We start from the raw sequence: 19,714 nt of genomic DNA on the forward strand, positions 1-19,714 counted from the left end.
TTTCTTTCCGCAATTGTGTCTTTTGGTTTAGGGGTCACAATTTTGATTTTAAATCAAAACTTTATCGACATGAGCTATTGATTTTGACTATGATATATGCTTAAAAACAGTAAATGGTGAAATTTGAATCTGCAGCAAGTATACCTTCACTTTTCTCTGCTGTTTCCCAGCGGGACAGCGAGACTCCACTGTGTCTGTGTTGTGACCTGACCGTCCTCTCTCTTGCAGGGGTCCATCATTAGCAGTCCTCACATGCGGCGGAGACCCCCCTCCAGCCGAGACTGCCCGTCCCGCCACAGCGGCCAGTCCCTGCCCAACTCCTCTTCACTGCTCGGATCTTTGTTTGGCACCAGGCGGGTGAAGTCCCCCAGCCCCACAACGCAGACCCTGCACCCCACCCTCATCTCCCACACCCCTCACCCTGCCAACCTGCACCACACGGCCCGGGCGGAGACAGACACGTCGGCCTCCATGCACCACCCCCAGTTCTGCCCCTTGACCCAGAACCCTCCGCCTTACCATCACCACCACCACTACCACCCGCCGGCCCACTTGCAGCACCCTCCACACCAGTACCACCCGCCCCCTTCTCATGGCCAGCAGCCGGCCTACCCGCCTCACCCTCACACACAGCACGGCCACGGGAGCCACTCGGCACACTCCCCTCATCCCGCTCACGCCGCCCATCACCATGGCCCGCCACCAGCACCCTCCCAGGCCCCCAGCAGCACCAAGCCCAAGCACAGCGGCATCAGTACGGTGGTCTGAAGGTGCACGGGGGGCTTTCTGGGCTCTCTGACTGAACTTTGATTTTACTCCGTGGCTCTCGGCTGAAGAGACGGTCGCACTGCCCAATCGTTGGTCTCGGGATGTGAAGCCAGGCGAGATCCCGTTGCCTCCCTCGTCATTGTTTTTTTTTACGTTCATCACAGGGGGCAGTTTATTCAATATAAACACATTTCCTTTCATGTCTGCTTGCTTCAAGAGCAAGAGACAACAACGCAAGAGCATGCACAAAGACCACAACTACTGTTTTTCTCCTTAGTAAATTAAAGGAACATGATCAAATATCCTACTTACTAGTATTTTACAGAAGAAGTAAATAGTAATCTTGACTTTAATGTCTACAAAGTGATTTTATCTAGCGTGAGGCTGGCTTGACAGACAGACAGACAGACAGACAAGCAGACACAGACACACAGGTAGGCAGACAGACAGACACACAGGCAGGCAGACACACAGGTAGGCAGACAGACAGACAGACACAGGCAGGCAGACAGACAGACAGACACCCAAGCAGGCAGACACACAGGTAGGCAGACAGAAAGACAGACAGACACACAGGTAGGCAGACAGAAAGACAGACAGACAGACAGACAGACACACAGTAGGCAGACAGACAGACAGACAGACAGACACACAGGCAGGCAGACAGACAGACAAACACCCAGGCAAACAGACAAACAGACAGACAGACAGACTGGTGATCCTCAGCAGTACAGTAGCTGTATGAGTATTTAATGTAGCCGTAGCTCACAGTGCACTGTGATATCTCTCTTAGCAGTGATAAATGTGCCAATTATCGAAGCATTTACTGATTTAGTCAATTGCTATATGTATATTGTGCATAGTACTTTGTAAAATAATAATATCAACTGTTATTATTATAACTATTATTATTACAAAACAATTCAAACTCTCAGTATTATGGCACATAGGTGGCGTAGTTTCACTGTTAAGAAACCAATCAAAGCTTTTATTATTTAGGCAATTCAGTAAGCTGGAATACTGCTGTATATGGTTGCCTTTGAGTTAGAACTCTGTTCAGATTGTTGAAGGCCGGTGCAGACTTGCAAACCGGCCTGCACACAGTCTCATCCACTGCACTCGTCTTTGGTTCGGAGTCGTCTCTCCAGCTCTGGAAAAAGGCAGCCACAGCGCTCTGCTGAGCAAACACATTCATCTGAAAGCCCGCCCTTCAGTACTGGCTGCTTGTCTGCCATCATTTTATTTTCGTAACTATTTTTTTAGAGTCCAATAAACAATATGAAATGCTCTATATGTCGTACCGCAACCTTGTAGGATTCTTCAAGTCCGTTCTGCCGGAGGAGGAGGAGGTTTTTAGTGTTTTTTCATGGAAACTGAAGGAGTCTGTGCAAACTGTGTAGCAGGGAAACAGCAACATGACTGTTTAAGTGTCCCCATGTGAAAGCTCTCAGCTGGCTGAGTGTGCCTGGTCCATCTTTGGTTTCATTGTGCGTCTCTTGAGCAGCAAAGCGTGTCGTGCAGCGCTGTTCACTCCCTCGATCTGACTTTTCCTCGGAGCCACACGGACGCCACAGTACAGAAATCAATAATTATCATTCTGTGAAGGTGATAGCACTCTTATGCTTCACTCACCACAAATGGCAGTTTTATATCAATCATTTTTTCTGACATATTATGGGATGGCTGGTTGTAGCTCCCAGCCGTCCTGTGCACAGTATCTGTGGTGTGTGTGCAAAGCGGAGGCAAGGGGGGGCTGGTATACTGGAGCATATTTTCTGTTGAAAGTGATAGAAAGACACAGCACTTGTTCTTCTTAGTTAATATCAACGGCAGAAGTAAGTCTGTAACTGCTTAAAGACTATGAGATGGATTTTTTTTTTTCAACTTGTGTGCAATTCACTTTTTTTTTTTTTTGTCTAAGAGCGATTTCAATCTTTTGATTGATCCTTTTTTGTTAGTGTTGTCTTTTTTCCCCAAAACATTTTTGTCATTTCTCCCTCAATGTTTCAATGAAGTGCGAGTATCCACGTGGATTTGGAAGGACTGGATCTTCCACACTGATAAAGAATGTCAAAGAAAATAATTGCATGTAACAATGTATTTCGAGGCTATTTTCTAACTATTGTGTATTCCCAAACTATATCAGTGTTACAGTTGACAGTTGTTAAACATGAATGGTAGAATAGTTTTGACTTCTTCAATTACAGCCAACGGAAGTCAACTATGTAATTGTGTCACTCCAGAGGATAACCAAACCTGTATCGTTTTCCCGATCCACATACAGTAGCTTGCTGGATCTTTAGTGTACAACAGTAGTTCAAGCTGGGTGTTATCACAGCTGTGAGGGGAAAGGTAGAGCAGGCATGACGAAAGATGTACTCTGTCATCTGGAAATTAGAGTGAAAATGGACAGACAGCTATGAGTATAATGAATGGAACTCTTTTATCTTCATACTTATCATCTGTCTCTGTCAATGGCTCACACATTACTGTTACAAGTGATATCCAGTAGATCTTAAATACTTCTCAAAATCTTCAAAGTTATCTTACTACTCCTCTCCAATAAAGTACCCTTCATAAAGGGTATGTAACACATCAGTAATAAGCCATACATAAGAACAGCTTTTGGGTTGCCATGTTCTAAAACAAATCCCCTAGGCTGGTGTTCCATTTGCTGGTCCACTGATCCCACAGTAGGTGGCAGTAACACCCAGAGATTAAAACACTCCCGAGGAACGGACACGCGTTTCCTGGGTGAAAGTATTACAATTATATTATTATTAGAGATGTTCAATACCATTTCCTTACCGATTCCGATACCTGAACTTGTGTATCGGCCGATACCGAGTACCGATTCAATACCATGTTAAAAATTACATTTATTTCTAAATGTTTTAACAGCAGTACACTACTTACCCCGATTTTCCACTGGCCGCGTCTTTGCTGCTTTCCGGCTGCGTTCTGGTTTTGTTCCGTCCTCCGCCATGCGCCATACCACACCAGGAGGGTGTCAGAATTCAATTCAGTTTTAATATAGTATCAAATCATAACAGGAGTTATCTCAAGACACTATACATATAGTAGGTCTAGACTACACTCTATAATTTACAGAGACCCAACAATTTTCCACAAGCAAGCATTTGGTGCGACAATGGCGAGGAAAAACTTCCATTAGGCAAATACCTCGGACAGACCCAGGCTCTTGGTGGGCTGTATCCCTTCTAGCTACAACCGTGAAGGACTGCAAACTAGGCCCACGCAAAGGCTGCAGCTGCGTCACATTGCTATCCACATTGCCCCAACCACGCTGAACGCAAGAAGCATAAAACCCGTTTTTTCCTAGTCAGGCTATCACCAGACCAAGCTCAATCTTTTAAGATTGAACATTAGTCTGGGGAGTCTGCTCTGTATTTTCTACTGCACAAGAGGCGGGATCAACGGGCATAGTTCAAATAACTCTATACGCAATTGGATAGTCCTTCAACCAATCAGACCAACGATCCAGGTGACGTAGCAGCGACAGCGACATCAACGGGTTGCTGCTCTTCGGTGGCCGTCATGTTGAATGTAAACAAGAAGCTGCTTGGTCGCTTCTCTATCGTCATCGTGGTAAAGCCGCCAATAGCGCGCCGGGTGGATAAGCCAGTTTGTGATTGGTTCCTGGAAGCAGGACAGACTAATGTACAGGTTTCCAGCCTGAGCTGCAGGGAGAAATTAAATCACCGGCAGATAGGGCTGGGTTTACCCCGTCTACGTTTTTCCACCTCTGCTAAAGAAATCTGGGGGATATGTTGCTGGAGGAGGATAAAAACGTCCCAAAGAGATTTTTCCCAACCTGACAACCCAAATGTTCTTCTTATCAATAGTTTATTACAGATGTATAATGCATTACTTAAGTATTTATAAACCATTATTGAAGCCGTTAGTTACCGCCTATAAACCCTCTCTGAAGGGTGACTTATTATTAGACAGTGGTACCATTAAAATATTAGTTATGATCCAAAATGTATTCAGCAGGCTTTATGTACTGTAAACTAGTCTAAAATCTAATATTTGACTCTGATCTGTCAAGTATACAGCATTTAATCCAGGTTTAATTTAGGTAATATGGAGTTAGAAAAGTGCCAATATTGCATGCTCATTACATTTTAAATCATATTTATACCAAATAAATTGGGGACCAAATGAAACGGTCCCAGCACAACCCCACAGTTGACCAATCGCGACTTCTGTCTTCAGACCAAAGTCTGACTACTAACTAGTTGTTATATTACGGAATAATGGTGCAAACACAGGCCAAGAAGAAACCTAGCTTTATTAAATATTGATGCTTCCCAGAATTATGTCGAATCAGAAGGATTTCAGTCACAGCGCACCAGTTCCTTTAGACGACTGATCAGACGTAAAAACCTGTCCAGATGCCGTGTGAGGTGCTTTGTTGCATGCCATTGATGCCTACTGTTTCTTTTCTCTCTCTTTCTCTCCCTCTCTCTCTCTCTCCCTCTCTCTCTCTCTCCCTCTCTCTCTCTCTCTCTCTCTTTTTTTTAAGTGTTATTCTATTGAGCAGCGGGCTTGGCTAGCCTAAACTTTTGATGTAGCTCTGATTTCTCTGACTGATGCTTGTTTACATGTAGATGATTTCTGGCCCACTAGCGTGTCTTTTTATTTACCGTTGTGTCATTCTACTCCGGCATGCTTTTCACATGACATGGCAGTCTACTGCTGAGTGTAAATAGCAAATCCATCTGGGGGGAAATCTAATGTAACTTGATGGAGAGGTTTTGGAAGGGGGGAAACATTTTAAGGGTGGGTGGGTGGGTAGTAAAGAATGAGAAAAACATATGTAAATAGTCTGTAAATTATTGTTATTATTATAATTATTATTATTACTACTAGAATGTCATTGAAGGTGCATTCCTGCTCCCCCTCTGATATTTACATAATCATCGACTGCTTCTCTCGGCCTCTGACCGGACTGAATTATCTTAGGATCTCCAGACGAACGGCCAACTGTTACACAGTTACCACGGCGTCTGACTTGTTTCCTGAGACGCTCCTGTTCTCTCACACTCACAGCCCATTTTGAAGTCAAACGGAAAGGGAGGAATGCTCTTTATTATGCATTCTGTTTCTACGTAGACACCCCCCCTCCCTTTATTGATGTAAAACTAGTACTGTGATGATGTTGAGAACGCAAAATAAAACAATATATTGTAAAACCTGAGCTGGGTGTCTCTACTTTGTCAAAGAAGGCAACTTCTTGGTCTCACTTGAATGACTGGGTATGTCTGCAAAGCACATTTGATTTGAACCACACATTTCCTCTTGGGGATTAATAAAAAAGTATATCTTCTTATTTTCTTCTTATTCTTTCTCCAGTCTGTTCTACCTAAATGTGGTGCTAGAGTCCCAAGACTGTACTAGGCTTTTCTACCTGGAAGTATATCACAGAAATGCTAGTCTCACATTGCCAGACCTTCCTCCACAGCGCTGCGGAGGAGGGTCTGGCTAGTCCACACAGCATTCTGGGATGGGAGATAAACGTCCTCTGGTTTATTGGCATTTCTTTAAACCAATCACAACCATCTTGGGCGGTGCTAAGCGCCGGACGGAGCAATGGCGCCTCTGCAAAATAGCCTCTGGAAGGAACTTCTTTTTGGTGGAACATGTGTACGTTCAAAAGTAGTTTTAGTCGTGCAACAGAAAACTCAGATTGGACAGATAGTCTAGCTAGCTGTCTGGATTTACCCTGCAGAGATCTGAGGAGCAGTTAACGCTAACAGATATTTGGCCGAAATGAGGGACGTCCGGTGGAATTTCCGGCGGCACCTGAACAATCCCGGAAGTGGAACGTCATGGACATAGACTAAAGAAATGCTAACCCCATACAAGCCTGTTCACAGCCTTAAATCCTTGGGTGGGGCCCTTCTAACCAAAAGTCGAGGTGATCGTGCCTTCTAATCGGCAATATTTTGATAATCGATTCATCGGTTTGAGTCATTTTTATGGAAAGAAAAACTAAAGGATTCTCTGATTCCAGCTTCTTCAATGAGAATATTTTCTAGTGTCTTCTCTCCTCTGTGACAGTAAACTGAGTATCTTTGAGTTGTGGACAAAGCAAGACATCTGAGGACGTCAGATTGGGCTTTGGGAAACACTGATCCACATTTTTCAACAAGTTCTGACAGTTTATAGAACAAACAACTAATCGAGAAAACAATCATCAGATTAATTAATAATGAAAATAATTGTTAGTTGCAGCCCTAATTTATTCACTTAACTGATTAGTTCTATTTTCTGTCAATTTCATCTCTATGTTGGTCAAAATGCTGTTTCAAAGCATTCGTCACACTGCAAGGACTATTCTGGTGTATAAACACAGAATGTATGTATCAATTCATTCATGTATTGCCTAAAACAGTCAAAATAAAGACATTGCACCTAAAAACATGTACTAATAGCCACCGAAACCTACACAATGTGTAATTTGTGTGTAACTGTAGAATGAAAACTCCTCCTCGGGTCTTAAAGGGGTCCCTACCCTTTTCATAATGCAATCAGTCTTTTGTTAGACCCTCCCTGCTTGGTAAATCTTTGAAAGTCCACAGCCACAGTTTGTAACCTATGTGCTTTCTGTCGTACAGGTGTAGTCTCAGGGCTCATTTGTTGTCTGTTTGTTTTCCTCAGACTTGACAAAGCTCCCTCAGGAGCTACAAAATACATCATGCAAGCATTTCCTTGTAATGTAATGTCCAAAATGAACACCTTTTTGACGCTTTTTCTGACATTTATATCCCTTTCTTCAACACTTTTGTTGTTTTTTTTTTAACATTTTTGATGCTTTTCTAACCCACCAAACACCACTAACACCAAGTTATTACCACTAGGTTTACACTTATTTTTGGAATTCATGGACAATTATCCTCATTTGTAGGAAATTATACCAAATTTTTGAGTTAAAAAAGCATAAATTATGAAATATTTAGACTAATATTAGAGGAACGTATGTTGATGGATAATCAGAGACTTCAAAGAGTCAAAGTTTAGTCAGAATACAGTTTTGAAACCATTTCAATTTTTTTGAAATGCTAAAACTTGAATAAAACATCCAAAATTCAGTAAAAGTAGTGATCATGAATTGTACGTGCGAAGAGCATTGTATGGAAACAATCTCATTTTTCGTTAACTCTTATTAAAAAAAAAAAAAAAAAAAAACATATTTCTGATTTTGAAATTTTGAAAACGGGTCAAATTGGACCCGAGGACAACGTGAGGGTTTAACAATGAGGGTAGAGCTGAAGATCTCTGCCCGAACCCGACGGGTTCATTTTAGCCGGGCTCGGGCTTGTGCTCCGGGTTGCGTGGTAAACGAGCGGTCAGGTGATGCGTTTCAATTAGCGTGTAAACGGATGCTGAGGAGGTGAAACGGAGACTGGCTTCTGGAGGACTTATTTTATTTCTTTGTTCCAGCTTCCAAGTGGCCGATAGCCTCCGTTAGTCATGACTAAATGTTAAAAAATGTGTAAATGACTTATTCTTGACGAAAGACAAAAGAGCTGTGTGCGTGCGGCGCAGTCTCTTTTTTCTTTCTCTCCCTTTTCCGCCGAGTGGTGCGTGTGCCCGCTCGCGGTGTGAAGCGTGTGTCCGCGCTATTCTCCGATACTCTAATCACTGCTGATAGACGGCCTATAGGCTACAGTCGGGCTGTAAATGGGTTCGGGCTTTTAAAAAGCTGTCAATCAAAATGTACTTGTCGGGCTCAGGCTGATTTCTGTCGGGCTCTGTCCTTTTCGGGCCGAACTTTTAAGGTACGATTACAGCTCTGAGGGTAGTCGATATGACTCTGTAAGATGCATGTAAATTGTTGCGCCCAACACTGTTGAAATTTTCAGCTAGATTTTGATTTCTTTGCGGGAACACTGCCTTCACCTGCCATTTTTATCGGCTCTTTCGGGTCTGAACTTTCCACGAAGCTTGCGCAGAGATCAACTGTGCAACTGGGTTATAGGTTGCCAGGTTGAGGGTTATAGGTTGCCAGGTTGAGGGCTATAGGTTGCCAGGTTGAGGTGACAAACGGGTTAAAAATTGTATATGGTGAGTGGATTGTGTGAATAGGATGCGTTTCATACAAGATCTGGCAACTGGTCAACATTAGACAAACATATTGGTCTGATTATTTATGAAGGAGTTTGGGCCACGCTGATTACGGGAGTTTCCCGGAGAAATAACAAACCGGGAGGGGTCCGGGAGTAGGGTTGGGTATCATTTTGATTTTTACAATTCCGATGCCGAACCGGTACTTTTACAATGATTCCGATTCCTAAACCGATTCTTGAAAAAGTGTAATATGTTTACTAGCGATCACGTGCAGTGAATGGTTAATATGCTTTTACGTCCATTTTGGTGAGCCCAGAGGGAAAATATGGCATTTTAAAAGTAGCCTACATTTATGGTAGCTAGCTAACGGTAGACTACAGAGAAAGGGGGATATTTTTATGTCCATTTCGGAGCGACAGAGGGAAAATATTTCAGTCGACACATTAAGTGGAACCGAAATGAGGAACCGAAATTTCCATTCTAATCCTGTCCGATTCCTACCGGTTGCATAGGAACCGGTTCCATAGTGGAACCGGGTTTCAGTACCAAACCCTATCCGGGAGGTAGGGCTAAAAAAAGGGAGAAACCCGGGAAAAACGGGAGTGTTGGCAGGTATGTACCATTGACTGTAATATTTACAGTCTATGGTATGTAGTGAGGAAACATCTGTGTCGTCAGTAGCTATACGGCCCTGTCCAAAAGCTATCCAGCAATTCAAAGGCCTTCAGAGGCATCTGTATTAACCTAAACAAAATGCTCGGGAAGTTACTGATCAAAGTCAAAACAGCAGTAGATCTAGGCCTACACTAATTATCTTCTCAGTCATGCACAATCCACATGCCTGGCTGCCTGTGGCAGGTGGTCTGAGTGACACTTTGCCCTGTTTGTCTGTCCGGTCCTTGGGAGCTAAAAATAGATCCCAGCTTTGAGGGCCACATCCAGTGTCAGCCGGACGACGTCATCATGCGGCAGGCATGGAGCGAGCACAGGGCTTCATTTCCTCTGCCAGCAAAGAATAGTTTGCATTATAGAGCTGTACCGTCAGTGATAGACCCTGTGAGTCATTCTTATTTCTGTTTGAAGATAGATAGCCTGATATTTATAGTTAATATTTAATAATAAGCTATTGCACTGTTCAATCCCTGCACTGTTCACTTTTTACACTACCACCACTGCACACACTCTACCATAGCACCTTATCATGGTCATTGGATCACATGGTCAGTCCGTACCAGACCTTTGTAATCACTTCACAAATAGTTAACTCTTTAAATTTCTGAGTGATTTTTATGTATGTGAGATATACAGTGCTCAGCATAAGTGAATACACCCATCTTAAAGTTGACTAAAAAGAGGAATACAAAAATCATCTTTTGGAAATTGATCTTAATGCCTTAATTAAAAAAATGAGGAAAAATCCAATCTTTAAGGACACCAATTTTCTTTGTGATGATGTGGGTCTATTTTAATTCCAAAGGCCAAGGGAACTTTATCAGGATGCATAGTATCCTGGATCCATGAAATAACTGGCCTTTCAAAATAATAATCTGCCTGCCTCTATGGGAATTTAACATAGGGGTGTACTGACTTATGCCCCCTGTATTTTAAGGAAGAATATTTATTTATTTACGATACATTATTCATTCACAAAGAAAACTGGTGTCCTTAAAAGTTGGATTTTTCCTCATTTTTTTAATAATGGCATTAAGATCAATTTCAAAAAGATGATTTTTTTATTCATCATTTAGTCAACTTTAAGATGGGTGTATTCACTTATGCTGAGCACTGTATGTGTGTATGTGTTTGTTGTGTTATGGTTGTCTAAGCTACTGGATGCCAAAAATTTCCCTCGGGATGAATAAAGCATCTAGCTATCTCTATCTATCTATTTTATTTTTTATTTTTGCAGCATTTTAATGTATTTGTTTGTGGCTGAAAGTTAGACAGATAGATAGATAGATAGATAGATAGATAGATAGATAGATAGATAGATAGATAGATAGATAGATAGATAGACAGACAGACAGACAGATAGATAGACAGATAGATAGATAGATAGATAGATAGATAGATAGATAGATAGATAGACAGATAGATAGATAGATAGATAGATAGATAGATAGATAGATAGATAGATAGATAGATAGACAGATAGATAGATAGATAGATAGATAGATAGATAGATAGATAGATAGATAGACAGATAGATAGATAGATAGATAGATAGATAGATAGATATGTATTGATCCCAAAAATGGGAAATTACAGTGTTACAGCAGCAAAAATGTCAGTCACACAGCACAGAATATACATAAAATACTAGGATACAATATACATACATACAATATACATGAAATAATAATAGGATAGAAATGAATACAAGAACAAATATTTGAATATTTAAAATGTATACAAGTTGGGAATACAAAATGTACAACTGTTTAACTAGTAATGATAAAGTTGTATCTACATTTGCTGTTTTGAGAGAGCTCTGGTCCTCAGTACCAGAGACGGGTTGGAGGCATAGACTGTATGATCTTTGTTATAGCCTACATTGCGCCACCTAGTGGTATCCTCGCACCATTGTTATGCTGTTATGCTGTGTTCAGGTGCTATCAGAAATAACATAATAACAAGGCGAGCATTCATGACATAAACAGACAGCCGGGAAACACAGGAAAAACCACGATTTCTGCATTGGTATTGTGTACAATTTTGCTGGAAGTATTCTATATTCAGAATACATTTTAAAATAAATGAATAGCAAGGACAAGAACTTAAATTCATAAGGGTATGACGGACTTAAAGGGAAAGCTTAGTCAAGTAAAGTCCATTATCTGTAAAGTTCAGAGTATTTTCACTTTTCTTATGTTATTTTGTGTTTATATCTTTACCTATGTTACTATTAAACGTTGACATTTTTAAAGCGTTAGAGCCAGTCTGTTCATATTCGTCAACTGAAACCTACTGTTTACGAGGGTCTTTGAAGATATCTTTAACCGTGTGTTTACGTCATTAGCGTGCGACAGAAACGGGTGAAAGGTCCCTGGTGGTAGTATATGTAATACACCCATGGACTAACGTTAGAGTTTATGCTGCGAGAATGATGAACGTAAACAGGTTTGTCGTCTTGTCTAAATCTGTTCATATCGGACAGCGGCTGCTCGCCGGTAATGCGAGGCATGCTGGGAAAGAAGTGCTTCACCTTCGGCAGCGGAGGTCCTTTAAAACGCACCCCAGAAACCTGGCTTACGCCAAGGACTTGTTCCTCGGTCAGGTCAACAAGGTAACTGTCACCATTGTTCTATAGCTATGACTGTCACTGGTAGGCTACCTAGCTTGCTACCTAGCTAGCTAGCCTAACAGTGACTAGTAGTAGTAGTAGCTAGCTAGTTAAATCCAACCCAGCCAGTTATCTGTGCTGGGTCTGCTGGCAACAGACACGGTGGGGCTTCAGTGGTACTGAGTGACATAGAAACTAATACTAATACTAATACTGCCATTAAAGGGTTTAGGGGCATCACCCAAGCCGAATAAATGTAACTAATTAAGATTTCTCAGTTGGACTTCTTTGGGAAGTTTCTTTAAGCTTTTTGGAGAAGCAGTGGCAGCAAAAACTGTTCTGTCCTGTTAGTAGTGTCCCGGGACAGTCAGACACTGTCCTGTACACTGTCCTGTGACTCCCAGACACTGTCCTGTGACTCCATGACTGTCCTGTGACTCCCAGACACTGTCCTGTAACTCCATGACTGTCCCGGGACAGTCAGACACTGTCCTGTGACTCCCAGACACTGTCCTGTAACTCCATGACTGTCCTGTGACTCCCAGACACTGTCCTGTAACTCCATGACTGTCCCGGGACAGTCAGACACTGTCCTGTGACTCCCAGACACTGTCCTGTAACTCCATGACTGTCCTGTGACTCCCAGACACTGTCCTGTAACTCCATGACTGTCCTGTGACTCCCAGACACTGTCCTGTAACTCCATGACTGTCCCGGGACAGTCAGACACTGTCCTGTGACTCCCAGACACTGTCCTGTAACTCCATGACTGTCCCGGGACAGTCAGACACTGTCCTGTGACTCCCAGACACTGTCCTGTAACTCCATGACTGTCCTGTGACTCCCAGACACTGTCCTGTGACTCCATGACTGTCCTGTGACTCCATTACTGTCCCGGGACAGTCAGACACTGTCCTGTGACTCCATGACTGTCCCGGGACAGTCAGACACTGTCCTGTGACTCCATGACTGTCCTGTGACTCCCAGACACTGTCCTGTGACTCCATGACTGTCCCGGGACAGTCAGACACTGTCCTGTGACTCCATGACTGTCCTGTGACTCCCAGACACTGTCCTGTAACTCCATGACTGTCAGAACATCAGTCATGGGAGTCACAGGACAGTGTACAGGACAGTTTCTGACTGTCCCGGGACAGTCATGGAGTCACAGGACCGTGTCTGGGAGTCACAGGACAGTGTCTGACTGTCCCAGGACAGTGTCTGACTGTCTCGGGACACTCCTCAGGACATTACTATCAGGACAGGACCGTTTTAGCTGCCACTGCTGCTGACTTTTTGAGTGTTATGTATTATCTGCTTTAGCTTTTCCAACGTTTTAGACACCGATGGTAATAATAACGGTCCGAAATTATGTGAAAAAGAGACGCAAACTACCAAAAAGTGACACAAAATGTACGGGGGAAATTGCATTTCTATTAAAAAGGTAACATTTACTTGAGGAAGGACGCCTAAACCCCCCGCCCAAATACGCGCACCTAAGTCGTCCACAACCCTAGGGAAAACACTGTTGTATAATTCTGGATTTAAGGGAGACCTTACCGATTTTAAACCAGCTCGGGGTAGCATGTGCAGATGAGTGGAGCAGGGAGGAATGCACTAATACACCTGTGCCTTTCCTACTATGATATGTCAAAATGTCTGCCGTGAAAAAATAGGTCTATTCCCAATTGTAAAATTTTGACCTCAACCGTCAATTACCGCAGAGCACCGAATATGCCAGCCTATGGATTTGGTTCTTCTGGTTTCCCTACAGTCATTTCATCAGACATACAGTACAGTGGCTTCAGAAAGTACACGCTCTACTGTAGATTTAATTTGATATTGATAACATTTTTGCCCATCAATAACCTATCAGAGACGTAATATTATACAGTTCAAAAATAGATTCAAGAAAGAAATACTTTACCATTACAGAAAGGTGAACTGAATATATTAATGGAGGTGTACACACAGTGTAAGTTATTGTATGACTTACAATGTTTGTATGCTGTATATGCATATCTATCTGTTTATTCTGTAATAATATGATATTGTAAAGTAGGGGCAGGATTTTATAACCATTATGCTTCTGCCTGCTCCTTCTCAAACTCATCCTTTTTTTCGTTCTTTGATGGAATCGTATTGATTTGTATATGCGTTTTAACTTTGTGTTAAAGTATGTTGATTGTTCGAGATTAAAAAAAATAATAATAATAATCTAAAATTGTGCGTTTGTCCTCCAGGCTGAGGTCTTCCCTTATCCAGAAATTGGAAATGAAGAAGCAGAGGAGATCAGCCAGCTTGTTGCACCCGTGGAAAAATTCTTCAATGAGGAAGGTGAGAAAGGAGATGTGATGAATGCATGAGTTAAATAAAACTGCAAATGCTGGTTCGACCTCTAGCTCACCCAGTGGAGCATGCGCCCCGTGTAGGCTGAGTCCTTCGCAGCAGCTGGGGGTTCGAGTCCGACCCACGGCCCTTTTACTCTCTCTCCCCTTTCCTGTCTTCAAGCTGACCTGTCGATTAAACGAACACGCCGACTTATTGGGACTTTGTCTTATTCCCCATATCCCCCAGAGTTAGATAAGTCCATACATACCCTTCTCATCTCCGGGCGTGTCGTAACTCTGTCTGACGCCCCCACCACTAGCCTAGCTTAGCACAGATCCTGGAGGTAACCGGCTCCAACTAGCCTACTGCACCCAATAAGTGACAAAATAACGCCAACATGTTCCTATTTACATGTTGTGATTTGTATAGTCACAGTGTGTACAAATAACAAGGTCACATGAGAAACAGCCATCTTCTAACCGTATACATACTGGGAACTATATTCTCAGAAGGCCAAGCACTGCTACTTCTGCTACTTGGGCGGAGTGATTTGCACCTGAGAAGCCCCATGGTGAGGAGCAGAGAGTAACAACGGTGCTTTTCAGGTGTTGCGCTAATCACTCCGCCCAAGTAGCAGTGCAAATGCTGAATAGATTACATTTTTATGCGTGAATATTGCTCTTGCAATGTAATTTGATGAATTGACAGTAAATGACAGTTTACTGTGATTTCAGTTGACTCAGCGAAGATTGACCGAGAAGCCAAAATCCCTCCCGAGACTTTGAATGGGTTGAAGGAGCTCGGGCTGTTTGGAATCATGGTTCCTGAGGAGTACGGTAAGATGATTGTGACCTGGAGCTTATTGCACCAGCTGTTTGTGATTTAAAACTTAGCCTAGTTATAACAAGTGTCTGCTAAGTAGATATTACACAATTAAAACCAATCAAAACAGGTTACACCTACACAAACAAGTTCATAGATTAGTACTGTTTTTGCACTGAGTACTTCTACTCTTAAAACTTTAAAGTGTTCATATTATGCTTCATGGCTTTTTCCCTTTCCTTTATTGTGTTGTATATCTTTTTTTGTGCATGTTATAGGTTTACAAAGTGAAAAAGCCCAAAGTCCCCCCCAAAGGGACTTACCATCTCCAACAGAAAACACTGTTCACAAACTGCTCCAAACAGCTCTATTGTAGTCCAGCCTTTACTTCAGAGACAAACGTGGTCACTTTGGAACACACGTTATAATGCTCGCCTAGCTGCTAGCATGGCACGCCCTCATACTCTGCTTCTGACTGGCTAGTAGTCCTTACCTAGCTACTGCACATGTGCGACTCCCAACAAAGATGTTACAGCAGTGAGAGGTCTCACTCTGTAGCTAAAACGGAGAGCTCAACACACAGGGTGAAAAGAGGAGCTGCAGCAATGTGCAGTACAACAAAAATATGGTGTTTTCTGAAAATTAAACCATGTAAACATATCCTGATATAACCTCTAAATACAATTATGAACCTGAAGATGAGCATAATATGAGCACTTTAAGTATGTTTTCCTGATTATACTTGACATACAGTACTTTTACTTAAGTATATTTTCAATGCAGGACTTTTAATTAAGTAAAGGATGTGAATACTTCTCCCACCGCTGTACATCACTACAGTTTATACACAGCCCTGAGTTTAAAATGGCACCGCAACCATTTCTCTCACATGCCCATTCAAGTTAGGAGTACAGTAATAGTCCCACTGTGTTTTAGTGGCAGAAATCTTTATTTTTGTGTTTATCCCAGGGGGTCTCGGACTGTCTAACACCATGTACGCACGACTGGCAGAGATCACCTCATTAGATGGCTCTATTGCTGTAACGCTGGCTGCACATCAGGCCATTGGGCTGAAGGTAAAAAACTAAACGATGTAACAGCTAGGGCTGGATTCGAATATTCATTCGATGGGTGTTTATTTTTTTATTTTTTAAACGTGCATGCAGGCTGAAATTTACTGTGGTCTTTTGTCGGTATTGATCTGCTTGCTGCTGGCTAGTTAATGCAGCACTATGTCATCCATCTATGTCATACATCAGAAATGTGGAGTTACAAGCAAGCAGTGGGATGTTTGTAGAAGTCTGTATGGTTAACGTTATACTGCAGCAGCCTGGTGTCGTTTTCAGGCCATTTGTTAAAGGTAAAGAAGGCTCTAGTGAGGCGCTGGCTGAGCATTTATTCACACACACTGCGTCTGTATTCACTCGTCAGACAGTCCGGCAAAATCGATTTGTTTTGAATGCCTGCAACAAAAAGTGAAAACCGATTCAACTTCAAGAGAAAAGCAACCCACGCCAACTACGACGCTTACAGCTGTTTTGGTGTTTCAGGGGATTCTGATAGCAGGAAATGAAGCCCAGAAGCAGAAGTATCTGCCCAAACTGGCCTCAGGAGAACACATCGCAGCGTTCTGTCTGACGGAGCCTGGAAGGTAAAGGCACTGACATCTCATTTACATCTTGTTTACATCTTGTTTACAGTGTCCCTCTGCAGGACATTTTCTGCCATTTGGACTGGCCTGTATGTTTGTTTTATTCGTCATCACCACCCACCCAGACCAAAATGAAGAAAAGATGACACAGTAACCACAATATTCAAGACCATTCAACAAAAATAGACAATAAACCATAAACCAAATAAACATATGTATAACTGACACCATAAGCCCATCATACACGTCTCTACCCAGCACAAAGCTTCCTAGGAGCCCTCCAGAAAGTTCAGCTACTTTGCCCATTTTCTAGTGTAGACATCCAATCAAAAGCAGCCACCCTAGCCATCTCACAAGCCCACCCCTGGATTGACAGCCCCCCGTCATTCAACTAGTCTGGACCCAGCTCTGGATCCCGCTTAGGATGGACCCGTCTCCCAGAACAAATCATCTTGGGCTGAATGGGACCTGGGTCCCTGCAATCCGACATAGGTTATCATGTATCCCTGTCCTAAATTCCTGGACCTTATCCTGTATGTTTTCTAAAGTACGACGAGGTGTTGTGATATACAGTAAGAAAACGTGGGGGTGTATCCCCCGTTGAGTCTTTGAGGGTTTTTTTTTTATATCAGGACACCCTGGAGTGTAATATCACTCGTATCATAACACAGACAGAAGCTGAAGCTTTGTTCTCACCGTCATTCATTTATGTCTTTGTTGTAATTTGTTTGTAGTCTGTTTCCCCAGGGTGTGTGCTAGCCGGCAGTTTGTTTAGTCTTTTAGGGCCTTATCTTGCACCCGGCGCAGCGTGGCGCAAAGCCCGACGTGACTGTCCAGCGCCCACGTCGTTTAATTAGAAAATGCACCTGCGCCCATGGGCGTGCTGGTCTTACAGGGAGGTGTGTTCAGGTGCATTCTGGGCGTGCTGGTCTTACAGGGAGGTGTGTTCAGGTGCATTCTGGGCGTGCTGGTCTTACAGGGAGGTGTGTTCAGGTGCATTCTGGGCGTATTGCTATCTTGAGGCAGCGGGAAGTGATCGCACCATTGACCAACCTGGTCTAAAGTCAGTAACGCAGCATTTCATTGTTATTTTAACAGCAAATTAGTAAAATGCTCCTAGGCTCGTGCACAGCGCGCCACACTATGCTTGTTACACACACAGGGACGCACAGCAGCACACACACATGCAGAAGATTACAAATAAAAATATTACGGTGCAAATCCTCCATCATAACAGCAATGCTCCAAGGTCCAAACGCGCCTGGCTTTTAAAGGGAATGGGAGATGATCTCTGATTGGTTGACTGCATGTTACGCCCAAAACACACCTCTGATTAATGAAGACACTAAGTACAACCCTTTAGAACCATGCGCCCGGCGCACGGCCGTCAAACTAACAAAAGTGGATTTGGACACGCCTTAAACACACCTGCGCCAGGCGCTTCACGCCGTGCGATTTTTCTTGTAAACTAGCACATGTTCTGTTTACTGTCTGTTACCTAAGTGTGTATCCTAAGGAGGCGATCACACCCAGAAGTGCCGCCAGAAAGCAGCAAAACAGGAAAACAATGGTTGTGTGCGCTTTTGTCTTTGTGGGGTGTGTTGCGTTTTTTAGACGTCCATATAAGTTAAAGTATTCGCAACCTCTCTGCTAAGACCACACCCATTTTTATACTTTCCCTTCTAAAATCCTTCCTCCTCTTTCCATCTGGGAAAAGCCACTCCAATATTAACTTTGGTCTTGTTGCTTTGTCTGTCGCGTTGTCTTGATCCTCTACACACTACATGCTTGCTGCCATTCGAGCATGTCGTTCATATGTATTCTGAATGATTCTGAATTCTACGCGTACGAGAATACTAATTACACATGAATGAGCACATATTTGTGAAAGAACAAAGGTTTTATTTTGCTAAGAATCAACTCCAAAAACTACACAATGGAGCTTTAAAGGTTTGTGACTTAATCAGCAGTGGCTGGCTGCAAACAGACAGACAGAAATACAAACATCTGGTAAAGTACTTCAAATTAAAATGTTTGAGGAGTCCAATTACAACCAATGAGAAATAAGCAATTTCTGTTGTAAGGGTTGTGATAAAATCTATACTTTGGTTGCATTTAGCTTGACTTACACTCAGTTTGATCTTTCCAGTGGAAGTGATGCAGCCTCCATTCAGACCCGCGCCACCCTGTCAGAAGACGGGAAACATTACCTGATCAACGGCTCGAAGGTGAGAGCAAGCAAGCTTGCAAACGTTTGATCTGGGCTACAGTTTTTCATCCTCTCACATTATTGGTTTTGCCCTAGTCTAAAGATCCCATCTATTTGTGTTACCAGTTTTGGATTTCAAACGGAGACATGGCAGATGTTATGACAGTGTTTGCCAGGACGGAGGTGGTTGTAGATGGCGTGAAGAAAGATAAGATTTCGGCATTCATCGTGGAGAGGGCTTTCGGGGGCGTCACCAGCGGCAAGCCTGAGGACAAACTGGGCATCCGAGGCTCCAACAGTAAGCCTCTTGATTTGGATTGAAGGATGAACACATGGGAGTGGTCTTGGTAGAGTTTGTGCCTTTTCATGTCATTTGTGGTTAAACTGTTTGACTTTTTCAGCCTGTGAAGTGTCCTTTGACAACGTCCCGGTGCCAGTGGAGAATGTAATAGGAGAAGTAGGCGGTGGATTCAAGGTAAGCGTTGTCCTGTTCCTTAACAATCACTATTGCACATGACTGTATCTGGGATGGTACGTGTCCACTGGCAGCGTC

At 42.9% G+C, this 19,714-nt stretch overlaps 2 protein-coding genes and 1 long non-coding RNA gene across 13 annotated transcripts in view; all 3 read left to right on the top strand.

Moving 5' to 3' along the window:
• iqsec1b (IQ motif and Sec7 domain ArfGEF 1b) overlaps nt 1-1,318 on the top strand; it is a 232,514-nt gene extending 231,196 nt beyond the window's left edge. For 6 of the 10 annotated variants that reach the window (XM_036002367.1, XM_036002368.1, XM_031280062.1 and 3 more), the window contains one exon: nt 229-768. In XM_036002367.1, coding sequence (XP_035858260.1) covers nt 229-768 — 540 coding nt within the window. Of the gene's footprint in view, nt 1-228 lie in introns of all 10 variants that reach the window. The other 4 variants (XM_031280054.2, XM_036002372.1, XM_036002371.1 and 1 more) reach the window with 2 other exon arrangements.
• A 74-nt stretch (nt 1,319-1,392) lies between these two features.
• On the top strand, nt 1,393-3,220 carry LOC118495298. The gene is made up of 2 exons (XR_004897664.1): nt 1,393-1,889; nt 1,929-3,220. It is a non-coding gene; the product is annotated as an uncharacterized LOC118495298 (long non-coding RNA).
• Nucleotides 3,221-3,352: 132 nt separating this feature from the next.
• The window catches only part of acad9 (acyl-CoA dehydrogenase family, member 9), a 28,712-nt gene continuing 12,350 nt past the window's right edge, over nt 3,353-19,714 (top strand). Inside the window, exons 1-9 of one of the 2 annotated variants that reach the window (XM_031280111.1) lie at nt 3,353-3,366; nt 11,922-12,151; nt 14,392-14,485; nt 15,214-15,315; nt 16,271-16,377; nt 16,852-16,952; nt 19,102-19,180; nt 19,288-19,459; nt 19,563-19,636. In XM_031280111.1, coding sequence (XP_031135971.1) covers nt 11,969-12,151; nt 14,392-14,485; nt 15,214-15,315; nt 16,271-16,377; nt 16,852-16,952; nt 19,102-19,180; nt 19,288-19,459; nt 19,563-19,636 — 912 coding nt within the window. In that variant the 5' untranslated portion in view covers nt 3,353-3,366; nt 11,922-11,968. Of the gene's footprint in view, nt 3,367-11,872; nt 12,152-14,391; nt 14,486-15,213; nt 15,316-16,270; nt 16,378-16,851; nt 16,953-19,101; nt 19,181-19,287; nt 19,460-19,562; nt 19,637-19,714 lie in introns of those variants that run through there. The other variant, XM_031280102.1, reaches the window with a different exon arrangement.

The sequence above is a fragment of the Sander lucioperca genome, chromosome 6, assembly GCF_008315115.2.
Source record: "Sander lucioperca isolate FBNREF2018 chromosome 6, SLUC_FBN_1.2, whole genome shotgun sequence".
Taxonomy (NCBI): domain Eukaryota; kingdom Metazoa; phylum Chordata; class Actinopteri; order Perciformes; family Percidae; genus Sander; species Sander lucioperca.